The sequence below is a fragment of the Glycine soja genome, chromosome 19 (genome assembly GCF_004193775.1).
Source record: "Glycine soja cultivar W05 chromosome 19, ASM419377v2, whole genome shotgun sequence".
Classification (NCBI taxonomy): domain Eukaryota; kingdom Viridiplantae; phylum Streptophyta; class Magnoliopsida; order Fabales; family Fabaceae; genus Glycine; species Glycine soja.
Genome location: NC_041020.1, coordinates 5,162,953 through 5,186,434, shown reverse-complemented (window position 1 = coordinate 5,186,434; position 23,482 = coordinate 5,162,953). Strand labels below are relative to the sequence as shown.

The 23,482-nt window shown below is 30.5% G+C and overlaps 2 protein-coding genes across 2 annotated transcripts; both read right to left on the bottom strand.

The window, feature by feature from the left end:
- Positions 1-4,622: 4,622 nt before the first annotated feature.
- LOC114400790 (alpha/beta hydrolase domain-containing protein 17B-like) lies at positions 4,623-8,562 on the bottom strand. Its single transcript, XM_028363425.1, has 6 exons — positions 8,061-8,562; positions 7,323-7,359; positions 6,005-6,241; positions 5,865-5,912; positions 5,187-5,629; positions 4,623-5,098 (listed from the first exon to the last, which is right to left on the bottom strand). The coding sequence occupies exons 1-6, from the start codon at positions 8,357-8,359 to the stop codon at positions 5,026-5,028; spliced, it is 1,137 nt and encodes a 378-aa protein (XP_028219226.1). The 5' UTR covers positions 8,360-8,562; the 3' UTR covers positions 4,623-5,025.
- An 8,138-nt stretch (positions 8,563-16,700) lies between these two features.
- Positions 16,701-23,173, bottom strand: LOC114399890 (GDSL esterase/lipase 7-like). Its single transcript, XM_028362107.1, has 5 exons — positions 22,769-23,173; positions 21,726-21,847; positions 18,777-19,025; positions 18,009-18,261; positions 16,701-17,096 (listed from the first exon to the last, which is right to left on the bottom strand). Exons 1-5 carry the CDS (start codon positions 23,016-23,018, stop codon positions 16,882-16,884), a joined length of 1,089 nt encoding a protein of 362 aa, XP_028217908.1. The 5' UTR covers positions 23,019-23,173; the 3' UTR covers positions 16,701-16,881.
- Positions 23,174-23,482: the final 309 nt, after the last annotated feature.

Here is a 23,482-nt window from a genome sequence, read left to right as displayed (position 1 = left end):
AATATCATTGAATTTTGAAATTATATTCTCCAACTACTGCTACATGTACTAGATTTTTCTGTTACAATATATTTAAAAGTGCAAATCGGATTAACATTAAAAATATTAAATAAATTTAATCCACATAAAATTTGTTTAAAGTAATTTAATGTAAACTTTTTTTGCATTTTGTGATATGTAATATTGGAGATAATAAATAAAATTATATTTGTAATAATTAAAGTTGGTGTGAAATATAATTTTTACAGACAAATGTGAAAAATAAATAAATTCCAACTTTGTTTAACCAACATATTTTTTTATAAATTAGTTTGAAAACTAATTTTAGATCATGAACTTTGTTGATCTAAAATATTTATTTATATTTATATTTATAGAGCAGAAAATATATTAGAATTTAGAAATTATTAGTATGAAAAAATTGAATGATATGTAAATTGTAAAAATAAAAATGATTACCTTTTCATCCAAAAACACGATGTCCAATAACATTGGACATTGTTCATCTTTCTTGCTATAAACATTCCACAATCGAGTAATACACACTTTTAGAAATCAATCATTACGAGTTGTGTTGAGGTCTTGTATTCCATTTTACTTTGTTAGATTCTTATGTAAAGAGAGAGAATATAGTAGATAAAACTTGTATGTAATTAGAAAAAAATTCCAATTATACAATAGTATGATATGTAAGGTAACAAATGATTTTAATATGTATTCAATTAAGAAATTGAAATTTAAAATTATGTTGTACATTCATAATGAAATCAAATCTAAATCAAATAATTAATATAAATAATAAATAAATCAAATTGTGTCAGAATGAGACATAACAATGACATAAATTTAAATTTAAAATTCAAAGAGTACCATACATTAATAATCATAAAATCAAATCTGAATTAAGTATTTTAATATGAAAAATCAATAAAAAAATGAGTTCTAATGAAAATTTAAAATAATTTTTTTACAACGGGTAATGAATAATTTAAAATTTAAAATTCTATTTAATTATCAGTTAAATATTAATTTTTATTTAATTTTGAGAGGCTTATATATTTATTAAAATATATAATGTAAAAAAAATATAGAATGCTTATAGTATTAAATATAAAAAAAATATATAGAAGGGAATGCGGAAGACTCCATTTGCTCCAATGCTACTATGCTAAGATCAACGCATTGTGGCTTTGCTTGCAATCGTGTGGCGCATATGTTGCTTCCATGACCATGCAAGAGTCTCTTGTGCTCTTGTTAGGTAAGGCTTGTGATTGCAAGTCGCGCATGTACCTTTCTTTTATTGTCATTGCTGATGCCCGTGAACATGAGAAGAATTTGGAGGTGAGTATGACTGAATTGAGATGTACTGATATAGGGTTTTATAAGATCGTGATTAACATTGAAGAATGAGGACCGTGAACATGAGAAGTATTTGGAGGTTAGTAAGATTGAATTGAAATGTTTTGGTATAAGGTTTTGTTATATTGTGAGTAACATTGGAAAAAGAATAAGGAAAATAAAAGTGATAAACACAAAAGGAGAATATTTTCTTTCCTCCAAATCATCGACACCGTAATAGGGAGGAGCTCAACTTTTATATATTATAAATAGATGTTTTCCTTTAAAAAAAGTTAATAATGTTTTAAGCATAAAAAATTAATAAAGTTTTTTTTTTACTCTTATATGATTTATATATATGGTTGATGGATTTAAAACTTAAGTCTAATTACTATACTATTTTTTATAATATTTACATAGAATGAGCTAAAATGCTTAATATAATTATTTTATTAACAATCTTTTCCATCTATTTATTTACATAGAGTAATTTTAACTATTCTGACTCATCAAAATATTTAATTAGCATATCCAATTTGAACCAACCATTCTAAACTAATGTGGCATATTACATTTTATACGTCAAAGGTTCTATCTGGTATATTTACAAAAAAATGAAATAATAATTAATAATTCAGACACAAATATATGTAAATTATTTTTTAGTATATATGTAAATTATTTGAATGTATATCTAATGCAATATGTTAAAAAAACTTGATTTTAAGTGATGTAATTTATGGTCGGATATTTTTATTACAAAATTAAGTTATGAGTAAAATTTAGTAAGAAATTTTTTATCCAACACAAAAGTTATTTTAACTCATAATTAATCTTCAATGCAAAATCAATTTTAAATTCTTCTCCAAAGTAAAACCAAGCATATGCCAATTTATCCCAAATCAATTTTGAACTGATAATCAATTTTCAAACGTAAAACTAAAAATGCACTTATTGCATGCTTGGATGAGTGTTGATAAAATTAATTTTGATTAAAATTGATTTTGAGGTGATATAATTTATATTCAGGTGTTTTTAATATAAAATCAAGTTAAAAATAAAACTCAATATAAAAAATTTGAATCTGACGCATAAGCTACTCAAAGTTACTTTAACTCAGATTCAATTTTGAACCAAAAATCAATTTTAAACTCTTCTCTAATGTGAAATCAAACATGTAAAATTTAGACTAAAATCAATTTTGAACTCAAACAATTATTTAACATGAAACCAAACACGCACTCAGAATATGTTTAAATTTTAGGTGGAAAAGTCCAAAAGTATTTTAGGTGAGAGTACAATCATTTTAACATCATGTATAGTTATCCCTCAAAAGTTTGTTTAAGAGAAAAAAAATATCTCCAAACTCAGTTTTAAAGAAGTAAGAATTGAGATATTTTTACAACCTCAACTTTATAAACCAAAATCTTAAGTTTCCAAACTTTAATCCAAACATGTAATTAGTTGGGTAGCCCAGACTATGGCCAGAAGTTATTCTTTAACCAAAATCAGGTATATTAATAAAACTTTGTTTCACATGCTCTTTTTTTTGGAAAAAATATAAATTATATTAAACCCAAAATGATACAACAATAAACGGGGCATACCCCGCAGCTAGAGAAAATCAAAAGCCTCCCTAATACAAGAAGACCTATATCAAGATGCTAAAACAAATGCAACAGGTGCGCTTGTCTATACATAAGAAACTTAATCTTGCTAATAACCTCTATTACAGAAAATTGATAATTTTCAAAAATCAGCTTGTTCCTAGAGAGCCAGATGCAGTAGACTGTAATTGCTATAACCAAACAACGTAATTTTCCTTGAACACCTGATGTGGATTTGACCCTAATTAAAGAGTCAGTAATGCGCTGTAAAGAAGTGAAACGCTTGCGGAAAGGAGCCAAATCACGAATGTGAGCCCAAACTTGGAGATATTTCCTGCAAGAAAAGAACAAATGAGCATTTGACTCAGCCTCATTTGAACATAAAGGGGCAGAATGAACCCTTGTTCAAAAAAGCAACTTTGTCAAGAGTAAACAACCGGTTCCTTTTAGCAAGCCACAGAATGAAAGACATCTTAGGGGGGATTGTTAGGTTCCATATAACCGAACACCAACTAACAGTAGGCTTGACACCTCTAATGTATTCATAGGCTTTGTCAACAAGCAATTGTTCATTGGTACTCCAAGATTGAATCTTCTTTTTGGCCTCTTCCGTACTTAACTCTTTGGAGATAATAAAATCCCTTATTTGAATAATTTTCTTTATCAAAATTGAATCTGATGAAGAAATATTGTAATTCCACGCATCGCTCCCTCTGAAATAGTAATGGTGAACTGTTTCACATGCTCTTTATACTAGAAATAAAGGGTTAATCCAAAGACCTGGCGCCATGTTAATAGGACAAGCTATGTTGGAAACAGCTAGTTGTACCGATGGAATAATCACAATTATCAAGCTTCTCACCCTGGATCTCTTCATTGTCCTTATCGCCAAAGACCAAGCAACAACTTGTAGGTTAGCTTGTATGTCAGTTGTCACATAAGGATTTACGAAATATATGCAATACTAGTACCTTCTGCAAGTGTACTCAGTTCATCTATCGACCATTGAGTTGATATATTAGTAAACGAGTCATTCTTGATAGAGGCTGATTCGGAGTATTGATATATTAGTAACTTCTAATTTGTTGAATGTCATATTGTCATTAAATTTTTTTGCAAATATCCATTCTTTCTATTTCATGTTTGAATTAAAATTTATAAACTTAAATTTGGGTCAAACTTAAGTTTGTAAACTGAGCTTACAAAAGTATCTCAAATGTTTTTCCCTCTGAAATTGAGTTTTCAGACAAAATTTTAGTCTTAAACATATTTTTGAGAAATAATCAAATATGATCTCAAACTCATTTTTCCTCTCAAACATACTTTTGGATGCTTCCACCTAAAATCCAAACACACCCATCCGAACTCTTCAGCTAGATGTCATGGGAGGAAATAGGTAAATGCTTCACGTAGATACAATTTTTCCCAAATCATCTCTTGGTTTTCTGTTTAGTCTTGGTTACAAATGCTTGGCTTAGCTTAATTCTTTTCTCAACAATCTGATTATAAACTATTTTTTAACACAAAATAAACCCACTAAACAATTGATATAAACTAAAACACCTAGAGGCAATCCCCTGCTATTAGATTTTGATCCCACAAGCACCTTCGGTTGTCAGACTGCAAAATCATTGTGGCCAACTACTGAATTAAAAAAAAAAAATCCAGCTCGTTTCAATTGGGGAAAAAAAAACTATTACTGATGCAGAGCAAATTACATGTTCATACGTCCATACCCCAAGAATAAATCAAACTTATCTATGTCAGCATATGACCAGAAAGACAGGTTAGATTATTAACTTGAACTCTAGGGTGATTTTTGTGGTACATGATCTACATGGTTAAATTACTTTCCTATCTATTTCTTTAGAAAACAAATCAGGTACAATGAAACATTTACCTAACCCCAGACTCCACCAACCAATCATCTATATATTGTGGGAAGAAAAAAAGTTATAAAGGCCAAGGTAGGCTACCTCATTCCAAGGCCAGGGCATTACACAGGCCATGACAAAGGCAACCAATCAAATAATTAATGAGAAAAATACAACAAGCTCTGCATAATGCTCCACCATCTTTTTCATGCATGAGTCGCTGTGGGCCTGAAACAATCAATATTGCATAATCCAACCGATCTCACCATCTCCCCAAAACTGCAACCACAAAACAGAAAAATAAAGTCAAAAAACATCATAACTGCAACATTTGAACTCACTGCATTGGGCATGGTTTATATCTCACCGGTCGATGCTATTTCTAGCTTTTTCGGGTATATCTGATCCATTATATGACTTCTCAGGGCGATCTATACTCTTCCTTGATTTATCTCTCCTGTCTACGCTGGCTCTTGACTTCTCTTTATGGTCTGTGCTTGCACTAGGCTTTTCTTTCTGATCAATACTCTTCAAATTCTCCCTTTGATCCATGCTGGGTCTGGATTTCTCTCGAAAATCTATGCTGTTCCTAGGTTTGTCAAGTTGATCAGGAATACGATCAGATCCAGTTTTTTGATGTGGTGACTTCTCAATGACCGTGATGAATTTCTTGAGGTGCTTTATATATTGAGGGTAAAGCTCCAAATCACAGTGATTTCCTCCTTTAATCCATAAGGGCTCGTACTTTTGTTTACAATTTTCCCAAAGTTGCTTACCATGGGAGCAATCCACTACATCATCAGCCGTTCCCTAAAATATAAAAGGCAATACAAAGAACCATCTAATTATATAAACATGGTTGAAAGTTGAAACACAACCTTTAGTAGCATTATGCAATTCATATGCTCACTTATTATGCAGTTGAGAGATGAAAAAAAACCTTTAGTAGCATTGTGCAATTCCAGCCATTTCTATGCAATGATATATATCTAGTCCCTAACTATAAATACAAGTTACAGCAATCAGAAATGAGAAGAATACTCACATGAATCACAAGAACAGGACAATTCACTAAAGGGATTTTATCAATGTTCTGCATCAAAAGAAGACCAATAATATTAAAATGAATGAAAATTGAACATTATGAATTATGATTCACCAATTCAGCATTGATAAAGGTAAAACCTTATAAATGTCAAACCAGTATGTGCGCTTTACAGGATACATGACACGAAGGCCAGATAAGATTGGACTGTGGAGAATCACAGCCCTAAGGTTTGATAAACGAGAAGCCAAATCTATAGTGGGGCCACTACCAACAGATTGCCCATATAAAACAATATCTTCCTCTTTTGCCCCATACTTCTCCAGCAGGCATTTATAAACAGCTTCTATATCTGCATAAGTGTTCTGCTCACTAGGCTGTCCAAAATGAAATATATCAAATTGTTAAACTCAAGCTACCATAGCATGAAGCAATCTCACAAATCACAATGTTCTATACTCCTTTTTTCTTATCCCCTTCTATCTTTACTAAATTTAGAGTAAATTCCTCTTCCCTCCATTAAGACTTAAAATATATTCCCCCTCCTTTTTTTTTTCTTTTCTAAATATACACTTCTCCCCTAAGAGAATGAGTTACACTTTAATCATTTTCAATATATAGGAACTTCTTAAAAGTGGTGAGTAATTATGAATATGTCTCCTAATGATATTTGATCTTATTTACAACTTTCAGAGTCACAGAACTAATTTTGAACATCCTATTACTGATTTTAGTATTTTAGAGGATAGAATATCAGAATGAAGTTTTAAATACCTTTACTAAAATTCATCTAAACTCTTTTCCATTTTCCGAAGCCACAAAAATCAATAATAGATGTGCAATACTAATTGTTAATCACCTCGAGAACAACCGCAAGAGAAAAAAAATCTAAAAAGCTCATTTACATTAAAAGGAACACGAACTTAACACATAATATTTTAAAGCTTAGCAAATCTGCCAACCAAAAACTCACTCCTATATTATAAATTAGAATATCCAATCTAAAAAGTGAAATTGTCACTCTTCTTACCCACTCGGGTCTCAATTAGACATTTTCAATATTCTCTATCTTATTTATTCCCATTGGATGAGCACTACTTCTACAACTAGCCAAGAAAATTATTCCGACCATCTCAAACTGCTATCCTTATATCTCTATTTATATACTTGATTTTCTTTACTGCATATCCTTTTTAATCTATCATCATTTATTTCTATTTCTAAATTAAATTTTCAATAATTTTTCAAGTGAAATTATCAATAACATTATATTTACCGATAATTAATATGAATTTTAACTATGATATTTCTATATTAACAATATTTATTTATTATAAGTTTTATTTAATTATATAAAAATAAACATTCATCTTGTAGAATACACAAACTAAAATGCTAAATATAATCATAATCAGCACCATCACTCAACAGAAATAAAAAAAAAACAAATATGCTTACCTTTCCAGACGACTGCCCATATCCAGAATAGTCATAACTACAGAGAGCATAAAAAAACGACATATTTGTGAGAGATTGCCATAGGTCTTTAAAAAGGTACAAAAAATTCAGAATGAAAGGAACGGGAAAATCCTTAATGGCAATTTATCTAAATTTAGCTAAAATTTAAACAAATTTAGTCCATTATGTGTGATATTAGATACATCATATTAATCCCTACTGAAGAAAATTAGGTCTCCAAAATACATGATTTAGTCTAATTCGATCAACAAAATGCCTATTTCTGTATTTCATGAACGCACGTGATAATTCCCATTTTTCCGGAAAAATAATAAGACTATGTTATATTTATATCTCTCACGACCTAATTTTGCCACTCAAGAAATTATTATTCAATCTAGTCGCTAATTCAGTAAAAAATCCAACACGAAAAAATTTCAATAATTAAATTTCAAAGTTCAAACACTGAATTGTAAGTAAAAAAACATAAAAGATAAAGTAAATCTACATAAATAACTAATAACTAAGTAGTAAGTATCCAACAAGTCATTAGTACAAACTCGGTGTTCTTAATTAAGGTTTCAGATTTGAGTATTTGTGAATGAAAAAAAAAATTGTGATTGGAAAAGAAAAATTTCAATAAAGGTGATCATCAATAAGGTTCTCCAATAATGGAAATTAATACTCCGTAAAAAATAAGTAAACAAAAAATAAAAGAATGTTGGAGAAATTACTAACCCCATGAGGTTAACTCGGAGGTGGATACTGAGTTCGCTGAACAACTCGTACATCTGACCCAGATCAGCGGCGTTTCCGTGCGAGTAAAGCAAAGTCAACGACGCCGTTGGGTTCTTTATGTACATCGCCACAACGCTGTTCCCTCTCTCCGTTTTCACCTTCAAAACGTCGACGTTTTCCCTCAGAGCCACCTCCGCCATCCGTGCCCTCCCCTCCACCTCCTCCGCCACCGTGTACGACGGCGGATCCGGCGGAAAAAACGCGAACTTCGCCGCCATCGACGACGTCACCGCTCCCATCGAACCACCAAAAGAAGAAGAACGTAAGGTAGGTCAATTTTGAAAGAGAGAAGCGCGATTTTGAGAATGGAAGATTCTGGCGTTTGGGGAGAGTATATGATGATGGTTATGGAAATGGGAAATGGGAATTGGGGAGTGTTTGGTTGGTTGGAGCGGAATTGCGTTGCGACAAACGCAAAAGGAAAGGTGTGTTTTTTTAACGTTTTATTTTTAGGGTTTTTCTTTTTTTGTTTTTTGGTTTGAAATTTTGCTGTTGAGTGTTGAATTTTTTTTTTATCTATAAAAAAAATTCTAAGCATTTTTAATTCTTGGGTGTTAAATTCAATGAGTTGAATTTAAGAATATGATTATTTTTTATCAATGTTATTATTACGAAACATTTGTATTACTTTTTGGTCGAATTGAATAAGCTGAATAGGAGGTCACTAACTATATTTTGGTAGATTTTTTTTTAATCACATTTTTTATCTTTTAAAATACTTAAAATAAGCAAAATCTTGTTTAAAAAGATTAAAAGCCTATTTGGATCCAAGATTAAAAAAATAATTTAACAGCTTTTGAAAACTTTTTTATTGAAAAAAATTTTATATTTCCAAAAAAAAAAAATACTCTCAAAAACATTTATTCTTTATATCCAAACAGACCTGGATATAATGGGAGTAAACCAAAGATTTGTTGGAAAGGAGCGTGGGGTTTGAGGAGAGAGAGGGAGGGATTTCCGGCACGGATGAGGAAGGTGGCACGTGCGAGAGGAGGGAATGATTGGGTGGGGCGGCGATGTTTCAGAGATAAAGGGTCACGGCTTCATCAGCGTTTGCCACGTGTCCTTTATGGTTTTCTGCTTTTTGAATTGGGTCTCTCATCTCTTTGTTGTTTCCGAAAATTGGTTTGAATAAAAGATTCTACAGCTTTTGCTAAATCATTACTTTTGGCGCTAATAATATAAAAATTAGAAAGAGAAATGTTTACAGTTGGATTATAGGTAGCATTTGATATTTGATATAAATTAAAATTTAAGTTAAAAGCTTTTTTAAATGGAAAGTTAAAAGTTTAAAAGTACACATTTGTGTTCTTATTTATTCATATGATGAAGCAAAAGATTGATGAAAAAAATTACTCCAATAGATTGATAAATTAATTATATGAATGAAGTTAGATTAATTTAAATGAATAATGTATGTTCTATGAGTTAATATAGAATTTAATAATGTAATAATTAAATTAAATTTCATGTTCTAAAAATATATAAAAGTATTTCTTAATTAGAAAGACAGTCGCGTTAAGACAGTATGAATCTAATCCTCTATTTTTTTTTTTAACTTTTCTCTCTTCTTTCTTTTTTTTTTCTCTTCTCTAATATTTTTTAAAATTAAAGAGAAAACATACATGCGTGGTTGGTTGTGATATTAATTTCATTTGAATGTGCATATTAATAGAGTAAGTTATTAGCTAATAATAAAGTAAATTGGTTATAAGCTCAATAGTCAATTAAGATATTATGCATTTCTTTGATAATTTTGAGAAAAGAAAATAAGTTTATAATTTAAAACTGATACATTTTTACTTATAAATAATGCAAATAAAAATAAAATAAAGTAGATGTGTAGAATAGTATAATTAATAATTTATTTTCTGCTAACATATGTAAAATGTGTATGAATAATAGAAGTATTCATTCATGTGTTCACATCGAGTTTTTCATTGGTCGGTGTTCAAAGGAAACGCGCCTTTTTTTTAAAATAATAATAATAGTAATTGTTTTGCTTTTTCATTTTGAATAAACTATTTTAAGAAGGTTGTCAATTCATGGTTTGTTTTGTTTGTAATTTTGCAGTGGATTTTGAATCCAACTTTGTTTTTTTCGCTTTTCAACTTTAATAATTAGGTTAATAAATTCTATTATTTGTTTTGTTGCAGAATCTACGTTGGGCTGTCACGTGCTGTGCCGACATGACCCAAGCGCGGTTTGAAATGGCAATCCAAACTAAAGTCATTATCATAAAAGTCTAGGTTATTTTCGTTATTTATTTTTATCTTCTTTTTAAGATTATAATCATATTTGAATGATGAAGTAAAATTAATATGTTTATTTATAATTTGTGCTATATCGTTTTTCTCATTTATTATTTTAATATTTTATACAGTTTCCTCCCCTTTTAATAAGAATATAATTAAAATATTAATAATTAATAATTAATATTAGCTCAGAATTTTAATGATGGATAACTAAGAACAAAAGTATTCTTCAAAAAATAAAAATGAAAAATGAAGGCAATAGTATTTAGACAGTAGAATAGTTGAAGCTAAAATTAAATTAAATATGAATATAGTTTTTATATGGAAATAATATAACAGTTCATTATATTAATTTGGTTTTATTATAAGCTAAATTATTAATTTGATCCCTCTATTAATCAATTTTGGTCCATGTGTTATTAAAAATTTCAATTTTATCACTTAATTTTTAAAATTGAAACAATATTGTTATTTTTATTAGTACTGTTTAAATTTTAATAAAGGTGTCCAAAATGTTGGTTACATGTCATTTTTTAGGCCAAATAACTTATTTGATTTTTTTTTCAGTTTAGTTTTTTTATTTTTTAAAAAAGTTCACTTTGGTTATTTATCTTAACTAAAAGGTTCAAAACAGTCCTTCCATCAAGACAAATCTAGCTCCATTAGCAGCTAAAAACCATCACAAAATACTTTTTTTTTTCTTTAAACATGTTCATTTTGTAAACGCAAGAACAACATCTAAGAATCCAAATGAAGAACATAATTCATAACCCAGAACAAGAACATAACCTAAAACAAGTAAAGAACCACAAATCACAACCCCAAATCACAAATTCATCTCATCAGATTATGATAGTTTTGAAAAAGAGAAATTCCACTAGAGGAGGTTGAAGGGTTGACGGTGACAGAGATCAGAGTCAGTGATGGCAGAGGGAGATCAAGCATCTCGTGCAAAGCTTGTCAGCGTTGGTGACATTGCGAACAAGATCATCAATAAGGGGCAAAGCCTATCAGCGTTGGTGGAGGGAGGTCAAGCATCACAAACGCGTGTCCCAACGTTATCTCGCAGGCCTGACTTTAGTCATCCACAAGTGCGACTTCAGTCATTTCGCAAGCACCTATTCTTGGAGCATACTCCACACACCCTATCCATGTCAGCATCATCAAGGGAAGCATGCCCTCATCATCGATGACATTATGACCATCGATTGGATCGCCAACGACCTTAGCACCAACAACCTCATTCTATTGTTGGGTTTTGCAATCTGAGTCAGCTTCTTGAAATTGAAGGAGGATGTGAATAAGGATGAGGTCTTAGGCACGGTGAAAGGAATTCCTAAGAATTTCAAGTAGATTAGTGAAGGTCGAAAGTGAGATTAGGGATTTGAAGAGGAAAATTGGAGAGACTAAGCAAATTAGGTTTAAGGAGGATATGAAAGATAAGATTGATGAAAAGGAGAGGGAAATTAAGTGTATCAAATAGAAGGTTGAGGAAAGAGATACGAGTAGAGAAGGAAAAAAATCCTACGTTTAGTGACGATTCTTAGTCGTCAATACCTATATTTCGTTAACGAAGTTAACATTAGATGGACGAAAGGACTACTTTGAACCTTTTAATTAAGATAAAGGATTAAAGTGAACTTTTTAAAAGATAAAGGACTAAACTGAACCAAAAAAATAAGATAAAAAAACCGAATAGGTTATTTGACCTTTGTTTTATAGTGACATGTATACAAGTTAACGTTGTGTCTCATAGTTAGATAAGAGAGAGAGTTATCAAAGTCTGGCTTAGTTGATTGAATAGGGCGTGTAAGTGTTGTAAACCCCTTTATACTGTGTTAGATTCCTACGGATAAAAAAAATTAAAAGATAAAACTAAGTATAATTTAGAATGACATGTTCAAAAATAAAATTGGCAATAACTAGCACAAATTGAATTATTTGGACAAACTTTGAATTCCATTATTTAGACAATATTTTTAAAGAAAAGTTATTCAGATTCGATGTCTCAAAGAAAAATTTTGCATCTCTGAGGATGGTATGACTTATAAAAGAGCTATTTGGTAACAGTCTTTTTTTTGGGGCAGGTATTGGAAATACCTTTTTTGGGGGTAGGTATTGGCAATACTCTTTCTTTTTGTAGGTATTGACAATATTCTTTGCCCCTTTTGTATAATTTTTATTTTTATTCAGATGATGCCTAAGGTGGACCACTTTTATAAGTGGTCCATCATGCTTATCAAATCATCTCCTCCTTCCCTTCCTACTTTCCATCCTTCCTTCATGGTTGTCGCTGCTACCACGCTTTTGCTGTCACCTTACCCCCTTACATCAGTGGCCAACGGCTTCCTTCGAAGATCTTGTTTGACCCGTGTCTTCTTGTGCTAATTTCCTCCACATGCGAGTTTTGCGGCCCTAAGGTGAAGACTATTTGGCTCTCCTTTTCTATAATGTTAAGAACACAAGTTCTACCCAGACCAACATTGCCGAGTTCTCCAACCACAATTGCAACATTGTTGCTCAACCTGAACCTTGCGACCTTCATTGTTGCCTTTGTGTGCTTCCTTTTCCAGCACTAGTTCTCAATTTTTCTCAACATAGTGTTGGTGGCCAACCAGGTTTTGTATTTCAATGTTGTCCTACACACCGACATGGCTAGTGACTCAAGTTCCTCCTCAATGTTGTCCTACATCAGGCAATACACGTTCCATCTCCAAATTTCATGTAAAATAACTTCTTGTTTCCTCATTATTTTCTCCTAAAACTTTTCTTTTGCTCGTCATTTTTTCATTAGATGACTCCATTGAAGTTAATGTCACTTATTTAACCTGCACATAACAAATATTAGATACAACCTACTTTATTCATTTGATTAGTCTACTGCACAATCATAGAAAATATTTCAAGCAAAGTTTTTATGCAATAGCAAAGTACATAAAAGTCTATCTTCAATAGCAAAGTACAATAGTAACAAAACACAGAAAGTTTGCTGCAATAACAAATTATATTTAAAAAAGAACTATCCCTAAGCAAAGTTTCTTCTAACTTGATAGTTAGCAAACATATTCATAGCTAATGTATCTCTAAATCTTGTCCATTCCTCAGTAGCTTGAATAATTGTGACATCATCTGTGACATTATTTTGAACTCCTTCCCTTGATTGATGGACTAACTCTTCATCAACAACATATAAGAATTCTAAGTCTTGAACTTCAAAAAGTTGATCAGTATGTTGTTCATCTCTTATGAAATTGTGTAACATAAAACAAGCATTGATTGTGACACCCTCTACCCCGACATATATATAAATAAATAAAATATATAAAAATATTGGTAACCAAATTCACACGGGTAAAAGGTTCACATTCACTTCACTATTATCAATTAAAACTTATTAAAACATATTCGGCTCAAAATAAGGCCGTCAAAGTTTACAAAAAATATTTTGTTAAATCAGTGAGATAAAATAAAATAGACTAACATCATGCAATTAATATAAAAACTTATGCCCCACTGTCACATCCTATCAGAGCATTGTGTCCCGACGTCCTTCAACACAAGGTTCCTTAAAGCACTTCACCTAGCCATCTGCTCCCCCGAACACAAAGTTTAAGATCATCACAGAATCCAAACACAAACAACACACAAGGAGTGAGTTATCACATTCCTAGCTAATAGAGAAAAATAAGACAACATATAGGTATAAATATTATATAACAAAATACAATTCACTTAAGCATAACTCACGTTATTTTACCACACGTCTCATTCGTTTTCACAACATTCGCATACTCAATAGTCAAAACACAATATCATCAAATCAATCAATATAGAACAATACACAAGCGTTATGCAGCAGATACACTAAGACTCAATCCTATATATAATGTGGTACCATGTTAGTGAAAAATCTCATCGGGCGTCTAGGAGTACATGACAAGACAAACCACACACTAGCAAGTCAAGTCACTTTCACTAGGTAATATCATAGGGAGACCAGTCAGGGTCACAGTGTTTTGCGAGAATGCTCCAACCATATGGGATCAACATAGGCTTAAAGGAGCACTCAAACCGGGTGACCCCCAAGGCCTACACTCCGAAGAGTTTGTCAGGGCCTTTCCCTCCTGATTCAGGTCCAACCCAGAAAACATTTTAGCACACAGACTCTATCTATGAATTGTACAAAACACACGACTCCTCAATTGTTTTCAAATATTCTTAACTAGTCGTCCTTTAAGGATCTTAGCATTAACTTGTTGTCTTTAAAGGGTCTTAGCATTAACTCGTCGCCCTTAAAAAGGACTTAACATTAACTCGTCACCCTTAAAGGGTCTTATAGTCGTATGATTGTACAATCCACAGTTTACAACTCAATGCACACAACATCTCAATCACGTGCATACTCAGTTTATCACATACACTCGATCTCAATTACAATGATATAATCTCAAAATAACATGTTTATCACACCTTATGAATCATATTCACTTTACCTATGAACTATGCAATACACACAACTACTCAATTATTTTCAAAATCATTTTAACTCGTCGCGCTTGTGATTAAACTCGTCGGGTTCCCACAATGGATCCCATCACAATACTCATCGCGCAAAACTCGTCGCCCTTAAAGGATCTTACAGTTGTGTGATTGCACAATTCATAGCTCACAACACAATACACATCTCAATATACATGTATTCCACCATTCATCACATGTTCAATTCACCACATACTCACAATTTGATTCATCATTTCATATCCTCAATATAACAATTTATACAAAAGACTATCACAACTTGGGGACTAAAACCCCTCAAATAATATTACACAATTGTATCAAAATCATAGGTCAAAATATACAAATATCAAGAGCACAATTTATCAAGCAATTCTCATCAGAACATCAATGTTTTATTTATAATCATAAAGGAAAAATTGCAATTTAATAAATATCCCAAAATAAAACCCTAATTTAATCCTCTAAAAATCTCTACACATGTTCTCACTAACCCCTAGTTGTGAATAACTCATCTTTTACCTCTAAGCGGACTTACGTGTCTTTTGATAGTGATAACGGCATCTCTAGCGATTCCCTGAGATTCCTCCAGTTTTCCCTCTGACTGCTCCGATAGAGTTCCCAAACGTCAGAGAGACGGAGAAGGGATTGAAGCCTCCATTTGTATTGTCTTTAAGCGATTCCTTTTTCTCCCATCAAGATTATCATCTCGCAAATCCCAACGCTGAAGTGTTGCACAATTGAATTTTTAACAACATATCGAAATTTCGTGAAAATCCAACGGTTAATGAATCCGGGATCATAATTTTACCGAAAAAGCTCTAGGTTTTTACGTGAAAAAAAGTCACGATTCGAACAATATTTCTCCCATCTCCGACATGTTTTCGTAAATTCCAACGGTAAGAATGCTCGGAATTGAGTTGCAAACCTGTTTCTTAAATTTCACGATGATCCAACGGTGAATGAGTATGAGATCGTCATTTTTCTGAGACAAGTTTGGTAGTCTGCGGGAAAAAGAGAGGACTTTGAGAGGAGAAGGAAAAAAATAAAATGAGGAAGAGAAACCATCAGTGTGAAAACTGACCTAACGCCATTTATAGCTAGGTTTACTCTATTTATTTATTTATTATTTTATAAAAATAAACTCTATTTTATTCTCTATCAAATAAATAAATAAATACCCTTTTTATTTTCTCTCAAACCATTATTTTAATTAATAAATATATCTCCTCATTTATTTATTTAGAAAATCTCATCATTTTTCTAAAACTCTATTTATTTATAAATAATAATTCTTTTTAAATTAGCTTAAAAAAATGGTCTTTTTAAATTGCCCAAAGCATTTGATAAAATAATGGTCTTTACCTCCTCCTTAGTATGAAGAATACAATTCTTCACCCGTCCAAAAAATATGCATATTTGTCTTCATCTATTTGTAAATCGAATGGCGAGGCAAACCAAAAGGTCTAGACTTCAGGACAAGTTACTAAAGCATGTAAAATTGTTTCCTCCTTGGGATCGCATCTTAGGCACAATGGATCCACCATAACTTTTTTTTTTTAATTAAATTATCTCGAATTAGAATGATGTCCGAATAGGCCCTCGATGCTAAGTTTTTGCACTTTGGTACTACATTCCCTTCCCAAATTGAGTTTTGTATCTCATTAGCTTGGTTCGACGAGGATTCCAAAACATTATACCTCATTCTAGCCCTTAAAACTCCTTAAATTTTAATAATAGGATTAACTAACTTTATAACATGTTTTCCTCAATTTCAACAGTGTTATTATGGTTCAATTTCTTGATCTGTACCAATAAAATCAACTCAAGAACTTCATACATCACTTATTGCAATGTAAGTAAATAATGGATATATATGGCCTCTGTTATTAATTTTTTTCCTTCACCATAATCAATATCATATATACATGATCATTATATAAACTATATGGTTCACAAATAACTAGTTAATCTTTACCGATTATCATTTACATTTTGACCAGCTCTTGAATGCTCACAGGTGTGCATACAGATCTATTATTTAGGCATCCTGATGCTATGACTGAATATACAGCTTCTGTAAGATGAAAAGCATCCCAAAAGATATGCTTGCTTGGGTTTAGGCATGGTTTTGACAATGGGATACATCCTGAAGTCCCATTTGCCCAAGTGGTGCAACACGGATTGCTTGCATCCGTTAGACCTACAAAATATACATATGATTTGTGATTGGTGCAACATTGGTATAACTTTTACTATACTTATTATAAAAATCAACAAACTTGTCATAATGTTAATTTATGATTGATTGATATTGTAAAATTACTTTATACTATAAATGCACAATCTTTAAATTTTTAACACTTAAAACATCTCCAATGCAACAACTTTCTTTGGATTCTTAAATGTGTCCCACTTATACACAACACTCATTTTTATCTTTTCCAATTTTAGTATCTCATAAGAACTCAATCTTTCCAACCCAACACCTCAACAAAATTAACTAAATGGGTCCCACTAATAAGCCTCCATCCTTATTTTATTTTTATTTTAATTATAAAAATCTATGCTTATGTGATGAGATAACCCATAATTTTTTTAGCACAGGTGCTTCTATAAGCATCGATTCTAATTTATATACTCCTAAAATGGTTAGATACACAGAAAGTTTTATGCCATTTTCTTAAATATCATGAAGGGTTTGCAATTGTGGATGATCTTTTTATTTCTCTTTATCTCTCTCTTCTTTCTTGTGACATCATATTATTTACTATACATATACTTTTCATACCTGTCATGTAGAGTAGAGGCGTCCATTAATCTTTGCTCTTGTTTTTATGTATGTACCATATATATATCATCTATTATACTTGTACTTTTCTTTCTTCTCCTGTCTTTTTTTTTCTCACCAAGTGTTAAAGAGATTGTTGGGTGTCTACCAATCATATTTTGTAAGAATAACAGAATAAGAGAGCTATGATTTTCAATTAGAAAGAGTGCAAGTATAATTAGTGTTAATCTTGAGGAGAATTTTTTGTAATTATCCTTATAGTGTTTAGAAGAAGGTAATGAGTTACTTCACACATTAACTAATATTATTGTTTGGGAATTTTACCATATTTGGATGGATTTTTTATTGCATCATAACCCAGTGAATTGGAACGACCAAGAACAAAGGTGGAGCCTGGAAGACTGGATGTCAAATTTTTCAGCATTGGAGGAAGCCTTTCATTGAAGTATGTCACCATTTGGTTTGTTTCCTCTATGCAGTCACCTTTGTGTAGATGTTTCCTTGAGACTGATGGGATGCACCCAATAGGTCCAATTTCAAACATAATTAGCTTCCTGGCTCCCAATCCGTACAATTTCTATCACAAATAACAATTTCATCAAACAATTAACACTTGAAAAATGATATCCTTATAGAAAATCAGTGGACCCAAATACCCTGTAGTCACAAAACAGTTGCAGGGTGTTGTAGTCATAATCTATGGGCTAACATTTTTTTGAGTTAAATTTTATTTAACTAATTAATATATGCATTTTGTTTTGGATGACTGAGATTTCATATAGTCACTAAAGTGATTGCAGAGAATCTTGTTCCAAAATCAATTAATATATAAGTTTGGAACATGATTGGGTGTAATCAATTTTGAACGTATTCACGTTGTCAAGATATTTGTGACTATTGAATGAAGATCGAATGAATCATATTTCAAATTTGCTTTCTAAGATTGATTTACTGAGATAAATATATGGATTGTTTTATCTTTATCTGACAGTTGTGAGTTATCGACTGTGTAAATGTATGGAAAATCTACTACAAAGAATCCAAATCCCTAAGTTTTCTTAGCAAAATTAATTTATAAAATGAATTGTTTACCTCAAATTGCTCAGAGAGCCTTTCAATGAGGAGTTTAGCAAAGGGTTGAGGCAAGTAGCGCTTGCTTGTATCATAATACTTGGTTTCAAGGTAGTTATTGATGTAGTCATTGCTCCCTATAGAGAATACATAAATAGATTTTGATAAATGCTTAGATAATTGAATCGGATTTTTTATCTTCCTGGGTAAATCCTTCTTAATTGTCCTCTGAAATAAATTAATTTGATCCCTCAAATTCAAGCATTTTCCCTACAAAATCAAGAGCATTTCTATTAGATAAATTAAAAGAACATTTAGTATGTTATTTGAAACCAAACCAAATCAAGAATTCATTAGATAAACTATGATTGTCAAAGTCTCAAAGTAAATACATTTTATTGCCAATTAACTTTGCCTCTTGTGTTCATTGTTCAATTCAAATGTTGTGTATAAGCTAGGGGGGAATTGGTAAAGGAAAAGAAGCTGACTCTTTTAGTTTGAAAATAATGACACAAAAGCCCCTGTAATTAACTTTTAGAGAATCTCCTTCTTTTGTTAAATAACTATTTATTTTTTTTAATGATTTTTCAAAATTATATTCTATCCAAAAGAAGTATGCAAAACCCTAAAAAATTCCCTTAAAAACCCAAAAAAGTTCAAGGCATACACTTAATTAAATATCATTTTATTCTTTCGTAATTGTTGACTCAACAATCTATATATCCTCTAGTTTATGGGTGCATGTGATTAGTTTTCTATTTTTTTTTCATCTTTCAATTGAAATATTCTTTAATATAAAAAATAGGATTACAAAATATTTTAACTAACTAGTAGTATCAACATGACAAGCCATATAAAATATTAAAAACTTCCAAACTAAATAAACATATAGCAAGGAAGAAAGACCTATAAAATGAATGAGAGAGAGAGGGTTAGGGAGAAAAAAAGGTTAACTATTAACTATATTATTTATCCGAAGATTTTAGAGGACAAGTGTCACTTCCTCAAGACTTTTTTCATGCTCAAATGTTTGGGAATGACTTCTTACACCCCATAAAATACTTCATGTACCTCTTTTTAATTATATATTTCGTAAATTTCCAAATTTATCCCTTTTATATGACATACTCTCTCACCCCTGCCTAAGTTATTTTTATTTATCCCTTTTATATGACATACTCTCTCACCCCTGCCTAAGTTATTTTTAGAATTATGACATTGATGTTTATTCTGAAATATCTATTTTGGAATACAAATAAAATATAATTACAAATAGGTGGTCCGTTATAATATTTTATTTTTATTGTGAAATAGATATTTTATAATATCTTTTAGAATATGTGTGCTATTTTGAAACATTTGATCCGGATAACAAAAATATTACTTCTGGATTGTCTAATCTAAAATATAGAAAATACTCAACAGTCTTACGAATTAATCAATCCGTACAACACAATGATCTAATTTAGATTGCTTGATCTAGAATTATATTAACGTAATTCCAAATTTACATTTTCGGAAGGCTAGCTCTATCAAACTTTATGTGTTCCAGATTTGTCATTATGAAAAATAACCAAATAGCAATTACGCAACACATGTTAGTTTCAGGATTTTGTAAAAAAAAAAAAAGATTTTTGAACTCAAATAATGACAATCATTTCCTAACTTACTAACATTTACTTATGTATTTTATTTATATTTATGTTATATTATATTACTGTCTATTTTTTTTAATTACAAAAATTTATATTTTATAATTTATATCTTAGATGTAATTTTGATTTCCCAATTTTTTCAATCTCTAATTTTGGCTCATCCATTTTAAAATAGAGACATTTGGTCTTTTTATTTTTAAAAATTTGTAATTTTGTTCCAATCTTTATTTTTGTTCATGCTTTATTCTTTTATTTTTTCCAATTGAACCCTAAACTATAAATATACTTTTTTAACCTACCATAAAAAATGATTTAATTAATTAAAAGGTAATAAATGAATGAAATAAATGTAGGCAAAATGAGAATGGAACAAAAATTTCAGATTTTCTAAAGTAAGGAACCAAAATTGCATATTAGATAAAATAGGAGGATCAATGTATTTAAATCTTTTATATAAATATATATGATCATAAAATATAGAACCATTGTGTTTATCTACGGGATAATTGATTTCACTTAAAATATTTAATATAATAAAATGCTTAGTATTACATAATAATGATAATTTATGAAAATTATTTTATTTGTGGTAGAAATAGTTATTCAAAATATAAAAAACACTTGAAGAAACTTAGTATTGATATTTAATAATATAAAATAAATAAGAGGGATGGGAATGAATAATTATCTAACAAAATGATTTATAAATGAAAAATCATACTATTGTCATATTAATGAAATTATAATTATATAATATCTGTTAAACAAATAATAACAAATATAGATAATTAAACACTCATTTTTTTTTTGTATTTGAACAAGTAGGAAGGCAACTAATAACAATAGGAATTGCATATTATTAGAGTGTGTTGCACAAAAGATTTCTTCACTTCCAACCTCAATCATAGAGTGAGATATATACTCGATATTATTTATGTGTAAACTAATTTAGTATTGTTTTTTTGGTGGAGTGTAAACTAATTTAGTTGTTACATTCTAACTATAATTTCATACGACTTGTTCATTAGGACAATTGACTATTATTGAAATAGAAATTTTTCACAAAATATATTCTTGAAGACTGATGAAAAACTTTAATTATGATTCAACTTTTAATTAAGAATTAATATATATTAATTTATGGTTATGATTTGTATTGATAAATTTAGTATATATATCAACTTATTATTATATACATGAATCATTTTGGAACATATGTGAAAACAAGTGTGACTCGTGCAATCACACATTTACCTTACTAGTATATATAAAAATTAAGAAAATCAGATTCGGTTGTGTGTGTCTGTATACTTACAAGCATGGACCCGGACTCTGGCAGAATTCCACATGAACCAGATGCATAATTGATTCCAGTTAATGACCTTGGACCTTTGAAACTGATGTACGGCGAAGAATATGGCAATCCAAGATATTCAGCTGTTAATATAGAAAGAAAAAAAAGAGCTTGTTTTAATCTATTAATATAATCACGAGATCATCAAAAGATGTCAAAGAGAAATTAACAAAAGATAAAATCAAGGTTTTAAATAACCGTCATGGTCACACTTGCAATTCTATGATAATCTTTTATATAAAAAAATGCAGATAAATGTTGATACGCTGACAATTGTATCACAGTAAAATCACATACAACAAAAATCTTAATGTTACTGTTACATTAATTGTGGTTGCATACCATTTTTTAAAAACTTTAGACAAATGATAAGATAGTCGCAATTTAACTAACTCAAAAAAAAACTTTGATGTTTTTGTTACAATTGTTGTCGCATACCATTTTAAACAGCAAAAGAAATAACATAATCACAATATAAGATTAAAAAATGTTGTCATTACAATTGAGTTTAACGACTGTGCACTATTAGTGTAGAAATTTTTTTCCCTGTTAACTAGTTAGAACTTAGAAATCACCATTTATATTATTTTTAAAATAATTATTATAAAATTTAACAAATTTATGATATCATACATGATAATTTATGATAGTGTGATAATCTAAAATTGTTTTACAGGATTAATACATAATTTATTCTCTCAAACAGTAAATGTTTCTAAATAACTATTTGGTTCCTATATCTTTGCAATCTTATTTTAGTTCCTATACCTAAAAATCTACTCTTTAATCTCTATATGAACAATTTTTTTATATGTTTTAATCCTTATTAGTAGTTTTCTAATAATGTAAAGTTGCCACAAAATGGTGGCCTAAGAACTAAAGCATAAAAAACTGCTTGTATAGAGATTAAAACGTAGAGCTTTTAGGTATAGAGAGACTAATACAAAAAAGTTGATACACATATAGAGATTAAATAATTAATTAAACCAAAAATAAAAAGATACCTATAAAATCGGCTACTGTTTTTCCATTAGTGAACCTTCCGGTGGAACCTTTGGGGAAATCAACCCCATAAGGCAAGTAATTGGCTTTGGCAAAAGTGGGCATAAAATTGTTATTGCCACTGTCCATCAAGGAGTCCCCAAACACGTACAATGCAGGTGCAAGGGGCATGGCACAAATGGGTGACACAATAAGGTGAAGGAAAATCAAGGAGAAAAAGATGATCACTTGTGCCATTCTCATTTTCCACATCTTCCCACAACTATACACACACACACCTAATAGTTGAAGGAAAAGTAGAAAGATGACAGAAGGTAGAATGCGTCTCTCTAGTTTGATTTTGGGAGAGATCTCGAAAGGAGAGGACCAAACACATGAGATTTATAGGCAGGGTGGATGCAAAAGAAGTGCGCCTGGCTCATTGTGCCGGTTTCGTGACATATATCATGTGTTTGAGCAAAATATCTGGATCAAATCAAGGGAGAAGAAATTAAGGTTAAAGCATGATGCATGTCATGGTTTAGGTGAGTTGGCATTTGGCAATGCAATGACGTGTGGTCTTCTTTGCACCAGGTGTAAAGTAATAAATTCAAATATAGATTATTTATGGAGAAAGTGTTATATACTTCCAGACCATCATAAATCATGATCCATATCAATCTTCATGCTATTATATATATATATATAAAGTGAATATTATTTTATTGCGTGTGTGG

Bases quoted from the DNA above. Each gene is read 5' to 3' on its own strand.
- LOC114400790 (XM_028363425.1), bottom strand. From the start codon at position 8,359: ATGGGAGCGGTGACGTCGTCGATGGCGGCGAAGTTCGCGTTTTTTCCG. The intron at 6,242-7,322 runs GTAAGCATATTT...CATTTTGGACAG, and splicing joins ATGGGCAGTCGTCTGGAAAG to CCTAGTGAGCAGAACACTTA. The intron at 5,913-6,004 runs GTTTTACCTTTA...CTTTTGATGCAG, and splicing joins ACTGGTTTGACATTTATAAG to AACATTGATAAAATCCCTTT.
- LOC114399890 (XM_028362107.1), bottom strand. From the start codon at position 23,018: ATGTGGAAAATGAGAATGGCACAAGTGATCATCTTTTTCTCCTTGATT. The intron at 21,848-22,768 runs GTATCTTTTTAT...CTATATTAACAG, and splicing joins AACAGTAGCCGATTTTATAG to CTGAATATCTTGGATTGCCA. The intron at 18,262-18,776 runs GTAAACAATTCA...TATTTGTGATAG, and splicing joins GGCTCTCTGAGCAATTTGAG to AAATTGTACGGATTGGGAGC.